The sequence below is a fragment of the Vidua chalybeata genome, chromosome 34 (assembly GCF_026979565.1).
Source record: "Vidua chalybeata isolate OUT-0048 chromosome 34, bVidCha1 merged haplotype, whole genome shotgun sequence".
NCBI lineage: Eukaryota > Metazoa > Chordata > Aves > Passeriformes > Viduidae > Vidua > Vidua chalybeata.
In genome coordinates this window covers 184,428-200,288 of record NC_071563.1, presented here as the reverse complement: position 1 = coordinate 200,288, position 15,861 = coordinate 184,428, and the positions used below count along the sequence as shown (strand labels likewise).

At 61.0% G+C, this 15,861-nt stretch overlaps 1 protein-coding gene across 2 annotated transcripts; it reads left to right on the top strand.

The window, feature by feature from the left end:
- Positions 1 to 401: 401 nt before the first annotated feature.
- Positions 402 to 12,824, top strand: LOC128802194 (potassium voltage-gated channel subfamily C member 1-like). Of its 2 annotated transcripts, XM_053968449.1 has the most exons (5): positions 402 to 999; positions 5,156 to 6,104; positions 8,958 to 9,170; positions 11,658 to 11,694; positions 12,645 to 12,733. In XM_053968449.1, the coding sequence occupies exons 1-4, from the start codon at positions 487 to 489 to the stop codon at positions 11,672 to 11,674; spliced, it is 1,692 nt and encodes a 563-aa protein (XP_053824424.1). In that variant the 5' UTR covers positions 402 to 486; the 3' UTR covers positions 11,675 to 11,694; positions 12,645 to 12,733. The 2 variants fall into 2 exon arrangements, with proteins under 2 accessions (XP_053824424.1, XP_053824423.1); XM_053968448.1 differs by lacking the exon at positions 11,658 to 11,694 and having other exon boundaries at positions 12,645 to 12,824.
- Positions 12,825 to 15,861: the final 3,037 nt, after the last annotated feature.

Here is a 15,861-nt window from a genome sequence, read left to right as displayed (position 1 = left end):
TCCATAAAGGCGGGCTTTTCCCCCTCAGATTGGGCGTGCCCATCGCTCACGGTGGGCGTGATTTCCATAAATTTGGGCTTTCCCCCACGGGGTGGGCGTGCCCTCCCCTCACGGTGGGCGTGGTTTCAATAAATTTGGGCTTTCCCCCTCACGGTGGGCGTGCCCTCCCCTCACGGTGGGCGTGGCTTCCATAAAGGCGGGCTTTTCCCCTCACGGCGGGCGTGCCCTCCCCTCACGGTGGGCGTGCCCTCCCCTCACGGTGGGCGTGGCTTCCATAAAGGCGGGCTTTTCCCCTCACGGTGGGCGTGCCCTCCCCTCACGGTGGGCGTGCCCTCCCCTCAGTGTGGGCGCGTCCCCGCCGCGCCTGCGCCCCCCGCGCCCTCCCCGCCGCGCCGGGATGCGGCACCCGCCGTCCCCTCTCCCTCCCCTCGCCCCCTCCTCCTCCTATCGCGACTCTCGCCCCCTCCTCCCGTCGCGACTCTCGCCATGGGCTGGCAAGCCGAGCGCGACAAGGTGGTGATCAACGTCGGCGGCGTCCGCCACGAGACCTACCGCAGCACCCTGCAGACGCTGCCCGGCACCCGCCTGGCCGGGCTGGCCGAGCCGGGCGCCGCCGCCCGCTTCGACTACGATGCCGGCGCCGGCGAGTTCTTCTTCGACCGCCACCCCGCCGTGTTCGCCTACGTGCTCAACTACTACCGCACCGGCAAGCTGCACTGCCCGGCCGACGTGTGCGGGCCGCTCTTCGAGGAGGAGCTCGCCTTCTGGGGCATCGACGAGACGGACGTGGAGGCGTGCTGCTGGATGAACTACCGGCAGCACCGCGACGCCGAGGAGGCCCTGGACAGCTTCGAGAGCCCCGAGGGGCCCGGGCCGCCCGAGCCCGCCGAGCCCAAGCGGCTGTGCCTGGAGGAGGGCCGGCCGGCCAGCTGGTGGCGGCGGTGGCGACCGCGGCTCTGGGCGCTCTTCGAGGATCCCTACTCGTCGCGGATGGCCAGGGTGAGGGGTTTGTGTGCGTGTGTGTGTGGGGAGGGGTTCTGGGATGGAGTTAGAGAGGTTATGGGGGGGGGGTGTGAGGGGGGTTAGGGCGTTTCTGAGGGGGTTTGGAGGGGCTTCAGAGCAGCTCTGAAGGGGTTTTGGGGGATTTTAGGGGGCTCTAGAGGGGTTTAGGGCAGCTCTGAGGGGGTTTGGGGGCTTAAGGGGGCTCTAGAGGCGTTTAGAGCAGCCCTGAAGGGGTCTTGGGGGCTTTAAGGGGGCTCTAGAGGGGTTTAGGGCAGCTCTGAGGGGGTTCAGGGCATTTCTGAGGGGGTCCTGAGGGGCTCTGGAGGGGTTTAGAGCAACCCTGAAGGGGTTTCGGGGGCTTTAGAGCAGCTCTGAGGGGGTTTGGGGGTTTAATGGGGCTCTAGAGGGGTTTAGAGCAGCTCTGAGGAGGTTTGGGGGCTTTGGAGGGGTTTAGGGCATTTCTGAGGGGGTTTAGAGGGGCTTTAGGGGCATTTAGAGCATCCCTGAAGGAGTTTAGGGCATTTCTGAGGGGTCTGGGTGGGCTTTAGAGGCATTTAGAGCAGCCCTGGCGGGGTCTTGGGGACTTTAAGGGGGCTCTAGAGGGGTTTAGGGCATTTCTGAGGGGGTTTGGGGAGCTTTAGAAGCGTTTAGAGCAGCCCTGAAAGGGTTTAGGGCATTTTTAGGGGGTTTTAGAGGCGTTTGGAGCAGCCCTGGAAGGGTCTCGGGGGTTTTAGAGGGGTTTAGGGCATTTTTGAGGGGGGGGCTGAGGGGTGGTGAAAGGGTTTAGGGTGCTCTAGAGGGGTTTAGGGCACCTCTGAGGGGGTTTAGGGCACCTCTGAGGGGGTCCTGAGGGGCTGTGAGGGGGTTTAGAGATCCTAAAGGGGTTTAGGGCACCTCTGAAGGAGTCCTGAGGGGCTGTGAGGGCTTTAAGGCCTCTCTGAGGGGGTTTAGGGGGGCTCTAACGAGGTTTAGGAAGGTTGGGGGAGCTCCAGAGGAGTTTGGGGCATCTCTGAGGGGGTTCAGAGGGGCTGCGAGGGGATTTGGGGGAGCTCTAGGGGGGTTTAGGGCATCTCTGAGGCGATCCTGAGGGGATGCCGGAGTGTTTAAAGGTGACTGACGAGTTTTAGGGGAGGCCCTGAGGGCAGCCTGGGGGCTTGTGAGAGGGTTTAAGGGTGTCTGAGGGGGTTTAGGACACCTCGGAGGGGTTTTAGGGGGTTTAACAGCGCTGTGAGAGGGTTCGGGGGGCTCTGAGGGGAGATGTGAGGGGTCTCAGGGGGGGTAGGGTAATTAAAAGGTTTTAGGGGGGGTTTTAAGGGAATTAAAGTGAATTCTGGAGGGGTTTAGGAGGGATGTGAGGGGTTCAGAGCATCTCTGTCAGGGTCTTGGGGGGATCTGAGGTGGTTTAGGGGGGAATGTGACTTTAAGGGGGCTCTGAGAGGGTCTTGGGGGGCTCTGAAGGGTTTGGGGCATCTCTGAGGGAGTTTAGGGGGGTCCTGAGAAGGTTTAGGACGCTCCAGAGGGGAGTTGGGGATGTCTGAGGGAGTTAAGGACATCCCTGAGGGAGTTCGGGGGGGTGTTAAAGTGATTTTGAGGGTGCAGAGGGTTAGGGGGGATGTGAGGGGATTTAAGGGGTCTGTGAGAGGCTTTGGGGCATCTCTGAGGGGGTCTCGGGGGGCTCTGAGGGGGTTTAGGGCGTATCTGAGGGGTTTAAATGGATTTTGTGGGAATCTCTCAGGTTTAAGAAGGCTCTGAGAGGCTCTTGGGGTGCTCTGAGGGGGTTTAGGGCATTTTTTGAGGGGGTTTGGGGGGGTCCGTGAGGGGATTAAGACACTTCCCAAGAGGTTTAGGGGGTCTTTGAGGGGGTCTAGGGGGGCTCTGACGGGCTCTTGGGCAGCTGGGAGGGTTTTGGGGCAGCCCTGAAGGGATTTCGGGGGGCTCTGAGAGGGGTTGGAACATCTCTGAGGGCGATTTGGGGCTCTGTGAGGGTTTTAAGGGATCTTTGAGGGGATTTAGGGGGTCTCTGAGGGGATTTAGGGGGCCTGGGGGGGGTTGAGTGCTGTCTGAGGGGGTTTAGGGGCGCTGTGAGGGGTTTAGAGGAGCTCTGGCTGAGTTTTGGGGGTGTCTGAGGGGTTTTAGAGCATCTTTGAGGGCGTTCAGGGGGTCTGTCAGGAGATTTGGGGGTCTCCGAGTGGGTTTTGGGGTCGGTGAGGAAATTTGAGGGTCTCCGAGTGGGTTTTGGGGTCTGTGAGGAGATTTGGGGGTCTCTGAGGGGTTTAGGGGGGTCAGGGGGGCCTTGGGGGGCTCTGAGTTGATTTGGGGGGGCTTTGAGGGCACTCGGGGGGGGGGTCAGAAATATTTGGGGGGTGGGGGGGACATTGGGGACACTGAGGGGACTTTGGGGGTGGCTTTGAGGGGACACCGGACGGGCGCGGGGAGGGGTGGGGGGGGGGGGGGGGACACGGTGGGGGGGGTGATGGGAGGACACGGGGACGCGGAGGGGGGGGGGGGCGATCCTCTGTGCCTGTGTCCCCCCCCCCCCCGTGTCCCCAAACGCCCCCCCCTCGATGTCCCCGCTGTCCCCCCCCCTCCCCCGCAGCCGCTGGCCCCGATCCTGCCGCAGCGGGGCCGGGGGGGGGGGCGGGACCGCACTGCGGTGCCCCCTCCCCCCCCCCCCCCGGCCTGTCCTACATCCCCTCCCCCCCCCCCCCCCCTCGGGGCCCCCTCCCTCCATGTCACCCCCCCCCCCCCCCCCGCGTGGCCTAAATCGCCCCCCCCCCCAGCCTGGCCCACATCCCCCCCGCTGTCCCCTGTGTCCCCCAAACCCCCCGCCTGGCCTAGATCCCCCCCCCGCCCGTGTCCCCTGTGTCCCCCCACGATGTCCCCAAATATCTCCGCCCCCCCCCCCCCATGGCCTAAATATTGTCCTGCCCCCCCCCACAAGATGTCCCCAAACCCTCCCGTGTCCCCCCCCCCCCGTGTCCCCAACCCTCTGTAACCCCCCCAAGATGTCCCCAAACCCCCTCCTTGTGTCCCCAACCCTCTGTAACCCCCCCAAGATGTCCCCAAACCCCCTCCTTGTGTCCCCAACCCTCTGTAACCCCCCCAAGATGTCCCCAACCCCCTCCTTGTGTCCCCAACCCTCTGTAACCCCCCCAAGATGTCCCCAAACCCCCCCCCGTGTCCCCAACCCTCTGTAACCCCCCCAAGATGTCCCCAACCCCCCCCCGTGTCCCCAACCCTCTGTAACCCCCCCAAGATGTCCCCAACCCCCCCCGTGTCCCCAACCCTCTGTAACCCCCCCAAGATGTCCCCAAACCCTCCCGTGTCCCCCCCGTGTCCCCAACCCTCTGTAACCCCCCCAAGATGTCCCCAAACCCCCCCCATCCAACTTGTGCCCCCCCCCCGGTGTCCCCTGCACCCCCCCCCCCAAATGTCCCCAAACCTTCCTTGCCTGGGTGTCCCCCTTTGTGCCCCCCCCTCCATGTCCCCAAGCCCCCCCCAGGTGTCACCTGTGTCCCCCCGTGTCCCCCCTCCCTCATTATATGGGGGGGGGCGTCAGTCTGGGGGATTTTGAGGGGGGTCAGTGATTTGGGGGGGTCAGTCCGGGGCATTTTGGGGGTGTCAGTGATTTGGGGGGGTCAGTCTGGGGCATTTTGGGGGTGTCAGTGATTTGGGGGGGTCAGTCTGGGGCATTTTGGGGGGTGTAAATGATTTGGGGGGTCAGAACTCAGCTGAGCCCCCCCATGAATTTATGGGGGTGTCAACGATTTGGGGGGGGTCAGTCTGGGGCATTTTGGGGGATGTCAGTGATTTGGGGGGGGTCAGCACTCAAACAAAGGAGCCCCCCCCATGAATTTATGGGGGTGTCAGTGATTGGGGGGGGTCAGTCTGGGGCATTTTGGGGTGTCAGTGTTTTGGGGGGGTCAGTCTGGGGCATTTTGGGGGATGTCAATGATTTGGGGGGGTCAGCACTCAAACAAAGGAGCCCCCCCATGAACTTATGGGGGTGTCAATGATTTGGTGCGGGGGGGTCAGAACCCCAAATTCCCGTTCCCCCCTCCCTGCTTCCCCCGCGGGGCTCCATCCGTGGCTTTTCCGGGGGGGGGGGGTCTCGGCCCCCCCGCCCTGACCTCGCCCCTCTGCCCCGCCCCAGTACGTGGCCTTCGCCTCGCTCTTCTTCATCCTCATCTCCATCACCACCTTCTGCCTGGAGACGCACGAGGCCTTCAACCGCGTCATCAACAAGACCGAGACGGTGACCACGGGCAACGAGACGGGCACGCAGGTGGCCGTGGAGGTGGAGACCGAGCCCTTCCTCACCTACGTGGAGGGGCTGTGCGTGGTGTGGTTCACCTTCGAGTTCCTCATGCGCGTCAGCTTCTGCCCGGACAAGCGCGACTTCATCAAGAGCAGCCTCAACATCATCGACTTCGTGGCCATCTTGCCCTTCTACCTGGAGGTCGGGCTGCGGGGCCTGTCCTCCAAGGCGGCCAAGGACGTGCTGGGCTTCCTGCGGGTCGTGCGCTTCGTGCGCATCCTCCGCATCTTCAAGCTGACGCGGCACTTCGTGGGGCTGCGCGTGCTGGGCCACACGCTGCGCGCCAGCACCAACGAGTTCCTGCTGCTCGTCATCTTCCTCGCCCTGGGCGTGCTCATCTTCGCCACCATGATCTACTACGCCGAGCGCATCGGCGCCGACCCCGACGACGTCACCGGCTCGCGCCACACCTACTTCAAGAACATCCCCATCGGCTTCTGGTGGGCCGTGGTGACCATGACCACGCTGGGCTACGGCGACATGTACCCCATGACGTGGTCGGGCATGCTGGTGGGCGCCCTGTGCGCGCTGGCCGGCGTGCTGACCATCGCCATGCCCGTGCCCGTCATCGTCAACAACTTCGGCATGTACTACTCGCTGGCCATGGCCAAGCAGAAGCTGCCCAAGAAGAAGAACAAACACATCCCCAGGCCCCCCCAGCCCGGCTCGCCCGGCTACGGCTCGCCGGGCTCCGGCCCCAACGCCCCCGGCAGCCCCCGAGCCGCGCGCCGGCCGCCGGCCTGTCCGCTGGCCCAGGAGGAGGTGGTGGAGATCAACCGGGCCGGTGAGTGGCACCCCCAAAAGGGTGGGGTTTGGGGTGGGGTTGGTGGGGTTTGGGGTGAGATTGGTGGGGTTTGGGGTGGGATTGGTGGGGTTTGGGTGGGATTGGTGGGGTTTAGGTGGGAATGGTAGAGTTTGGGGTGGGATTGGTGGGGTTTGGGGTGGGATTGGTGGGGTTTGGGGTGGGATTGGTGGGGTTTGGGGTGGGTTTAGGGGGGTTTGGTATGGTTTGGATGGGTTTGGATGGGTTTGGGTGGGATTGGTGGGGTTTGGGGTGGGATTAGTGGGGTTTGGGATGGGATTAGTGGGGTTTGGGGTGGGGTTGGTGGGGTTTGGATGGGATTGGTGGGGTTTGGGATGGGATTGGTGGGGTTTGGGGTGGGATTAGTGGGGTTTGGGGTGGGATTAGTGGGGTTTAGTGGGTCATGGTAGAGTTTGGGGTGGGATTAGTGGGTTTTGGGATGGGATTAGTGGGGTTTGGGATGGGATTAGTGGGGTTTGGATGGGAATGGTAGGGTTTGGATGGGATTAGTGGGGTTTAGGGAGGGTTGGTAGCGTTTGGAGGGAGTTTGGGGCAGTTTTGGAGGGTTGGGTTTGGTGGGGTTTTAGGGGGAGTTGGTAGAGTTTAGTGTGGGTTTTGTGGGGTTTTAGGGAAGGTTGGTAGAGTTTGGGGTGTGTTTAGGCGGGGTTGGTACAGTTTGGGGTGGGATTAGTGGGGTTTTAGGGAGGGTTTTTAGAGTTCGGACGGGGTTTGGGGTTGGTTTTAGGGGGGTTGGTAGAGTTTGGAGGGGGTTTGATGGAGTTTTAGAGGGTTTTACGGTGGGATTAGTGGGGTTTAGGGGAATTAGTAGAGTTTGGGGTGGGATTAGTGGGGTTTAGGCAGGGTTGGTAGAGTTTGGGGTGTATTTGGTGGGTTTTAGGGGGGCTTGATAGAGTTTGGAGGGGGTTTGGGGTGGGATTAATGAGGTTTTAGGGGTCTTGGTCGGTTTAGGGTGGGATTAGTGGGGTTTAGTGGGGGTTGGTATAGTTGGGGTGGGATTAGTGGGGTTTAGTGGGGGTTGGTATAGTTGGGGTGGGATTAGTGGGGTTTAGTGGGGGTTGGTATAGTTGGGGTGGGATTAGTGGGGTTTAAGGGCTCTTGGTAGGGTTTAGGGGGGGTTTGTAGAATTTGGGCTGGGTTTAGTGGGGTTTAGGGGGTCTTGGTAGGGTTTAGGGTGGGATTAGTGGGGTTTTAGGGGGGTTGGTAGAGTTTGGAGGGGCGTTTGGGGGAGTTTTGGAGAGGTTGGGGAGGAATTTGGTGGATTTTAGGCGGGGTGGAAGAGTTTGGGAGAGTTTTGGAGGGAAATTTAGGGGATTGCGATACAGTTTGGGGGGAATTTGCTCAGTTTTGGGGGGTACTGGTGGATTTTGGACAGATCTGTGGTGATTTTGGCAGATTTTAGTGGATTTTGGTGAAGTTTGGAGGGGGTTCTCAAGGAATTTTGGTGGATTTTGGGGGAAGATTAGAATTTGTGGAGGGCTCGGTGATTTTGGGGTTTTGGAGGGACTTTGGATTTTGGGGGGGATGGAATTTGTGGATTTGAGGAGCGGTTTCGGTGTTTTTTTGGGAGGTTTTGGTGGATTTGGGGGGAATTTTGGGAGGATTGGTGTATTTTGGGGAAGTTCAGCAGATTTGGGGGGGCATTTTCAAGGGATTTTTTGGGGGGTTTGGGAGGATAATGGGGATTGTATTTTGGGGGAGTTTTGTGGATTTCGGGGGGAATAATGTGGGAGAACATTTTTTTAAGGATATTTTGGGGATATTTTGGGGATTGGGGGAGAGTTTGGAGTATTTTGGGGTAAATTGGGAGGAGTTTGGAGTATTTTTGGGGGGCTGGTGTGTTTTGAGGGTAGTTTGGGGTATTTTATGGGGAGTTTGGAGTATTTGGGGGAGTTTGGTGCATTTTGGGGGGATATTTTGAGAAGTGTTTGGGATATTTTGAGAGGAATTTGGGATATTTTTGGGGGGAGTTTGGTGCATTTTGGGGAAAATTTGTGCATTTTGGGGGGAATTTGGTGCATTTTGGGAAGTATTTGGGATATTTTGTGAGGAGAGTTTGGTGCATTTTGGGGGGATATTTTGGGAAGTGTTTGGGATAATTTGTGGAGAATTTTTTGCTTTTTGGGTGGATTTGGCACATTTGGGGGGAGAATTTGGTGCATTTTAGGGGGTTTATTTGGGGGGCAGTTTGGGATATTTTGGGGTGAGTTTGGTGCATTTTAGAGGGATATTTTTGGAAGTGTTTGGAATATTTTGGGGGGGATTTGGTGCATTTTGGGAGGAAATTTTGATATATCTTTGGGTTCTTTTGGGGTGAGTTTGTTGCATTTTGGGGGGGATATTTTGATATATCTTTGGGTTCTTTTGGGGGGAATTTTTTTGCATTTTGGGAAGTGTTTGGATATTTTGAGGGGGAATCTGGTGAATTTTTGGGGGATATTTTGATATATCTTTGGGTTCTTTTGGGGCGAGTTTGTTGCATTTTGCGGGGATATTTTGCTATATCTTTGGGTTCTTTTTTGGGGGGGGGGTATTCAGTGCATTTTGGGAAGTGTTTGGAATATTTTGGGGGTGGGATTTGGTGCATTTTGGAGGGAAATTTTTTTTGGTTTTTTTTTTTTTTTTTTTTTGCATTTTTGCGGCGAATTCGCCTCCTTTCGGGGCGGATTTGAACGCTCAGGGCTCGCTGGGCGGGACCCGGGGACATTTTAAGCCGGGTTTAACCCCTCCGCACCCGGCCCGGCCGTGTCTGGAGGAGGAGGGGGGGGGGGGGTTCCCAACCCAATTTGGGCGCCCCCCCCTCCCCACCCCGTGCAGAATCGCGGCCCAACGGGGAGGCGGGGCGGGCGGCGCTGGCGCAGGAGGATTGTCCCCCCATCGAGCAGCCCCTGTCCCCCGAGGAGCGCGGGGGGGGCCCCCCGAACGCCCCCGCCGGGCCCGGGGGCGGCCGCGAGCGCTGCGGCCGCGACCGAGCCTGCTTCCTGCTGGGGCCCGACTACGCGCCCCCCCCCGAGGGACCCCTGCGCAAAGGTGGGTGCTGGGAGACCCCCCCTGGGGCACCCCAAAACTGTCCGGGGTGTCTAGAGACCCCCCCCATAACCTGAGAGTGTGGATATCCCCCCCCCGGGGCACCCCAAAACTGTCTGGGGTACTTACAGAGCCCCCCAGCACCCCAAAAGTGTCCGTGGTGCCTAGAGACCCCCCCATATCCTGGGAGTGTGGGTATCCCCCCCCGGGCACCCCAAAACTGTCCGGGATGCCTAGAGACCCCCCCCATAACCTGAGAGTGCGGATATCCCCCCCCGGGCACCCCAAAAGTGTCAGGGGTACTTACAGACCCCCCTGGGGCACCCCAAAACTGTCCGTGGTGCCTAGAGACCCCCCCATATCCTGGGAGTGTGGGTATCCCCCCCCCGGGCACCCCAAAACTGTCTGGGGTACTTACAGACCCCCCTGGGGCACCCCAAAAGTGTCCGGGGTGCCTAGAGACCCCCCCATATCCTGGGAGTGTGGGTATCCCCCCCCGGGCACCCCAAAACTGTCTGGGGTACTTACAGACCCCCCTGGGCACCCCAAAACTGTCCGGGGTGCGTAGAGACCCCCCCATATCCTGGGAGTGTGGGTATCCCCCCCCGGGCACCCCAAAAGTGTCAGGGGTGCCTAGAGACCCCCCCATATCCTGGGAGTGTGGGTATCCCCCCCCCGGGGCACCCCAAAACTGTCTGGGGTACTTACAGACCCCCCCCCGGCACCCCGAAAGTGTCCGGGGAGCTTACAGCCCCCCCATAACCTGAGAGTGTGGATATCGCCCCCCTCGGTCACCCCAAAAGTGTCAGGGGTTCTTACAGACCCCCCCCAAACCTTCCGGGGTATCTACAGACCCCCCCCGAGCACCCCAAAAGTGTCAGGGGTCCCTACAGACCCCCCCCCATATCCTGGGAGTGTGGGTATCCCCACCCCCGGGCACCCCAAAATTGTCAGGGGTGTTTACAGACCCCCCCCTGGACACCCCAAAACCTTCCGGGGTATCTACAGGACCCCCCCCCCCAATGTTACCCCAAATCCTGGGGGTCCCCAACCCCCCACACCCCCCCAGGGTACCCCAAAACCCCTTGGGGGGGGGGTCCCCAAATCCTCCCTCCCCCCTCCTGCATGTCCCTCCCAGTTCCGCCCCTCGCCCAAACTGGGAGAACTGGGGGGGGCGGAGCTTGCACAGCCCCCCAAACTGGGGGAACTGGGGGGGGCGGAGCTTGCACAGCCCCCCCAAACTGGGGGAACTGGGGGGGGCGGAGCTTGCACAGACCCCCCAAACTGGGGGAACTGGGGGGGGCGGAGCTTGCACAGACCCCCCAAACTGGGGGAACTGGGGGGGGCGGAGCTTGCACAGACCCCCCGGCGCTGGGGGGCTCTGGGTGCCCCTTGCACACGCGCGTGCAAGGGGCGGGGCTGGCTGGGGGGCTCCGCCCATGCGAAGGGGGGCGGGGGTCCCTGTCCCCATTTGGGGGGGGGGTCCCTGTCCCCTTAGGGTGTCCCTGTCCCCATTAGGGGGTTCCTGTCCCCATTTGGGGTCCCTATCCCCATTTGGGGGGGGGTCCCTGTCCCCATTTGGGGGGGGGGTCCCTGTCCCCTTAGGGTGTCCCTGTCCCCATTTGGGGTCCCTATCCCCATTTGGGGGGGGCCCTGTCCCCTTAGGGTGTCCCTGTCCCCATTAGGGGGTTCCTGTCCCCATTTGGGGTCCCTATCCCCATTTGGGGGGGGGCCCTGTCCCCACGGGGGTCCCAGTCCCCATTTGGGGGTCCCTGTCCCCACAGGGGGTCCCTGTCCCCACGGGGGTCCCTTCCGGGTGTCCCTGTCCCCATTAGGGGTCCCTGTCCCCATTTGGGGGGGGGCCCTGTCCCCACGGGGGTCCCAGTCCCCATTTGGGGGTCCCTGTCCCCACAGGGGGTCCCTGTCCCCACAGGGGGTCCCTATCCTCATAGGGGGGTCCCTGCCGGGTGTCCCTGTCCCCACGGGGGTCCCAGTCCCCATTAGGGTGTCCCTGTCCCCACAGGGGGTCCCTGTCCCCATTTGGGGTCCCTGTCCCCATTAGGGTGTCCCTCTCCCCATTTGGGGGGTCCCTGTCCCCACAGGGGGTCCCTATCCTCATAGGGGGGTCCCTGCCGGGTGTCCCTGTCCCCACGGGGGTCCCTGTCCCCATTTGGGGTCCCTGTCCCCATTAGGGTGTCCCTCTCCCCATTTGGGGGGTCCCTGTCCCCACAGGGGGTCCCTATCCTCATAGGGGGGTCCCTCCCGGGTGTCCCTGTCCCCATTAGGGGGTCCCTGTCCCCACGGGGGTCCCTCCCGGGTGTCCCTGTCCCAACAGGGTGTCCCTGTCCCCATTTGGGTGTCCCTGTCCCCATTAGGGTGTCCCTGTCCCCACGGGGGTCCCTCCCGGGTGTCCCTGTCCCCATTAGGGGGTCCCTGTCCCCACGGGGGTCCCTCCCGGGTGACCCCTCCCCTCTCCCGTTCTGTCCCCAGCGCTCGTCACCGCCTGAGAGCCCCGACGGCGCCGCAGGTCAGCCGGGAGGGGGCGCCCTCACCCTGGCCACGCCCCCCGCGCTAAACCCCGCCCCTTTTTGCGGACAGGCCCCGCCCACTTCGCACCGCTGCGCATGCGCAATCCCCGCCCCCGCACCGCGGCGCTGCTTCACCGGGGAATGGGGGAGGGGCGGCACCTGGGACCCCCCCCCAAAAATACCCGGGAACCCCAAAAGTACCCGGGAACCCCAAAAATCACACCTGGGAACCCGAAAAAACACACCTGGGAACCCAGAAAATACCCGGGAACCCCAAAAATCACACCTGGGAATCCCCAAAAACATCTGGGGACCCCCAAAAATACCCAGGAACCCCAAAAGTACCCGGGAACCCCCAAAAACCACACCTGGGAATCCCAAAAAATACCGAGGAACCCCCCCAAAAAAACTGGGAACACCAAAAGTACCCGGAACCCCAAAAATCACCCGGGAACCCCAAAAAACACACCTGGGAATCCCCAAAAACATCTGGGGTCCCCCAAAAACCACCTGGGGACCCACCCAGGCATTTTTGGGGGTGCCTGCCCCCCCCCAGCCTCCTCAGTACCCCCCCGGGGGGGAGGATCCCCAAATTTTGGGGAGGCACCCCCAGCTCCTGGGGGGACCCCAAATTTGCAGGAGGGTCCTGAACTGGAGGTGCTCCCCTCCCCCTCTCCATAATGGGGTCCCCCAACTTTTGGGGGCGTCCCAAATCTCTGGGGGTCCCCATTTCCTTGTTGGGGGGGGGGGGTCCCTAAATCCCGCTGGTGGGGGTGGGGGGTTTTGGGGGGACTCCAAATTTTTTGAAGGGGCGGGATCCCATTTTTTTTGGGGGGGGGGGTTTCCCCATTTTGGGGGGGGGGGGTTGGGAAATGCAAGGGGGGGGGCTGAGGGGGTTTTTGGGGGTACTGACCTCCCCCCCCCCCCAATTTGTGTCTCCCCCCCCAAGGCTACGAGAAGTCGCGGAGCCTCAACAGCATCACGGGGGTGCGGGTGGCCCCCGCCGCGCCCCCCTTCAGCTCCCCCAGCCCCCCCCGGCGCCCCCGCTCCCCCATCCCCTCCATCCTCTGAGGGGGGGAGGGGGGCGCGACCCCTCCCCCACCCCCTTTCCCTGCCCCCCCCCCCCCCCCCCCCCGGCGCGGGATTTGGGGGAGAAACGGGAAAAACTCATCAGTGGCAATGGGGGGAGGGGGCACCCCGGCACGGGGGGGGGGTGATTTTGGGGACACCCCACCCCCCCCTCCTCCTCCTCCCCTAAAAGGGGTTGGAGCCCCCCTAAAAGGGAGGGGTGCCCCCCTAAGAGACTGTGAAAGGGGGTGACGAGGGGGGCCCCCCCCTGCCCCGATGTCACCCCAAAGGCTGCACTGCACTTTCTGGACTGGGTGTCCCCCCCCAAATTTGGGGTCCCTCCAAGCCCACCCCTTGTTTTGGGGGGGGTTTGGGCGTCCTTGTCGTTCCCCACCCCGTGTGTCGCCCCCCCTCCATGATCACTCAGGACTTGGGGAGCCCCCCCCACCTAAATTGGTGTCACCTCACCCTGTGTCTGCCCTGTGTGTGTCCCCCATGTCCCCCCCCCCCCCCCCGCCGTGTGTCCTCTCTCCTGGGCTCCCCACACCCCCCCAAGCAATAACTGGAGCCGCCGGACGCGCCGATGGCGGAGGACGACGGTGGAGGTAGGGCCCTGCCCGGGTGTCCCCCCCGTCCCCCTGTGGTGGCACCGTCACCCCAAAAGTGGGGGAGAAGGGGGCAAACTGGCCCCACTATGAGTTCAGGCTGCGTTTCCATGGTAACGGGACTAGGCCTCAGCTCTACTGCGAGGCCAGGCTGTGTTTCCATGGTAACAGGACTAGGCCTGAGCTCTACTGCAAGGACAGGCTGTGTTTCCATGGTAACAGGACTAGGCCTGAGCTTTACTGTGAGGCCAGGCTGGGTTTCCATGGTAACAGGAGTAGGCTAAAACCACCCTGTGTTTCCATGGTAACAGGACTAGGCCTGAGTACTGCTGTTAGTGCAGGCTGTGTTTCCATGGTAACGGGACTAGGCTAAGGCCACTCCATGTTTCCATGGTAACAGGACTAGGCCAGACACTACTGCAAGACCAGGCTCTGTTTCCATGGTAACAAGATCAAGCCAGGGTCCTCACTACAGTCGCAGGCTTTGTTTCCATGGTAACTGGACTAGGCCTGAGCAGTACTCTGAAGTCCGGCTGTGTTTCCATGGTAACAGAACTAGGCTAGGTACTGCTGCAAGGCCAGGCTACATTTCTGTCATAACAGGACAAGGCCTGAGCCTTCACTGTGAGATCCGGCTGTGTCCATGGTAACAGGACTAGGCCTGAGCTCTATTGCAAAGCCAGGCTGTGTTTCCATGGTAACAGGACTAGGCCTGAGCTTTGCTGTGAGGACTGGCTGGGTTTCCATGGTAACAGGACTAGGCCTGGCTCCTCACTGCAAGGGCAGGCTGCGTTTCCATGGTAACAGGACTAGGCCTGAGCTTTACTGTGAGGCCAGGCTGGGTTTCCATGGTAACAGGAGTAGGCTAAAACCACCCTGTGTTTCCATGGTAACAGGACTAGGCCTGAGTACTGCTGTTAGTGCAGGCTGTGTTTCCATGGTAACGGGACTAGGCCTGAGCTCTACTGCGAGTCCAGGCTGTGTTTCCATGGTAACGGGACTAGGCCTGAGCTCTACTGTTAGTGCAGGCTTCATTTCCATGGTAACAGGACTAGGCTAAGGCCACTCCATGTTTCCATGGTAACAGGACTAGGCCAGACACTACTGCAAGGCCAGGCTCTGTTTCCATGGTAACAAGATCAAGCCAGGGTCCTCACTACAGTCGCAGGCTTTGTTTCCATGGTAACTGGACTAGGCCTGAGCAGTACTCTGAAGTCCGGCTGTGTTTCCATGGTAACAGAACTAGGCTAGGTACTGCTGCAAGGCCAGGCTACATTTCTGTGATCACAGGACAAGGCCTGAGCCTTCACGGTGAGATCCGGCTGTTTCCATGGTAACAGGAGCAGGTCAAGCCCTACTGTGAGGCCAGGCTGTGTTCCCACAGTAATGGCACTAGGCCTGAGCTCTACTGTGAGGACAGGCTGGGTTTCCATGGTAACAGGACTAGGCCTGAGCTCTACTGCGAGGACAGGCTGTGTTTCCATGGTAACAGGGACTAGGCCTGAGCTCTACTGTGAGGACAGGCTGTGTTTCCATGGTAACAGGGACTAGGCCTGAGCTCTACTGTGAGGACAGGCTGTGTTTCCATGGTAACAGGACTAGGCCTGAGCTCTATTGCAAAGCCAGGCTGTGTTTCCATGGTAACAGGACTAGGCCTGAGCTCTATTGCAAAGCCAGGCTGTGTTTCCATGGTAACAGGACTAGGCCTGGCTCCTCACTGTGAGGGCAGGCTGTGTTTCCATGGTAACAGGACTAGGCCTGGCTCCTCACTGTGAGGACAGGCTGTGTTTCCATGGTAACAGGGACTAGACCTGAGCTCTACTGTGAGGACTGGCTGTGTTTCCATGGTAACAGGACTAGGCCTGAGCTCTATTGCAAAGCCAGGCTTTGTTTCCCTGGTAACAGGACTAGGCCTGAGCTCTACTGCAAAGCCAGGCTGTGTTTCCATGGTAACAGGACTAGGCCTGAGCTCTGCTGTGAGGACTGGCTGGGTTTCCATGGTAACAGGGACTAGGCCTGAGCTCTACTGCAAGGACAGGTTGTGTTTCCATGGTAACAGGACTAGGCCTGGCTCCTCACTGCGAGGGCAGGCTGTGTTTCCATGGTAACGAGCATAGGCCTAAGCCCTCACTGTGAAGCCAAGCTGTGTTTCCATGGTAATGAGACTAGGCCTGACTCCTCACTGTGAGGTCAGGCTGTGTTTCCATGGCTACAGGAGCAGGCCTGAGTCCTCACTTTGAGGTTAGGCTGCGTTTCCATGATAATGAGTCTAGGCCTGAGCCTTCACTGCGAGGCCAGGCTGCATTTCCATGGTAACAGGAGCAGGCCTGAGCCTTCACTGCGAGGCCAGGCTGCGTTTCCATGGTAACGGGACTAGGCCAGAGCCCCCAAAACAGGCCTTGCCCCCTTTGGGGGGGGCCGGGACCCCCCCAAACCTGTTCTCCCCCCCCGGGGGGGTCCCTGGGGGCGGCAGTTTTGGGGGTGGGGCCCCCC

What these genes read in the sequence shown, in the direction of transcription:
- LOC128802194 (XM_053968448.1), top strand. Translation starts at nt 487, where the DNA reads ATGGGCTGGCAAGCCGAGCGCGACAAGGTGGTGATCAACGTCGGCGGC. An exon ending in ACTCGTCGCGGATGGCCAGG is followed by an intron (nt 1,000 to 5,155) that starts GTGAGGGGTTTG and finishes GCCCCGCCCCAG; the next exon opens with TACGTGGCCTTCGCCTCGCT. An exon ending in CGAGGGACCCCTGCGCAAAG is followed by an intron (nt 9,171 to 12,644) that starts GTGGGTGCTGGG and finishes TCCCCCCCCAAG; the next exon opens with GCTACGAGAAGTCGCGGAGC.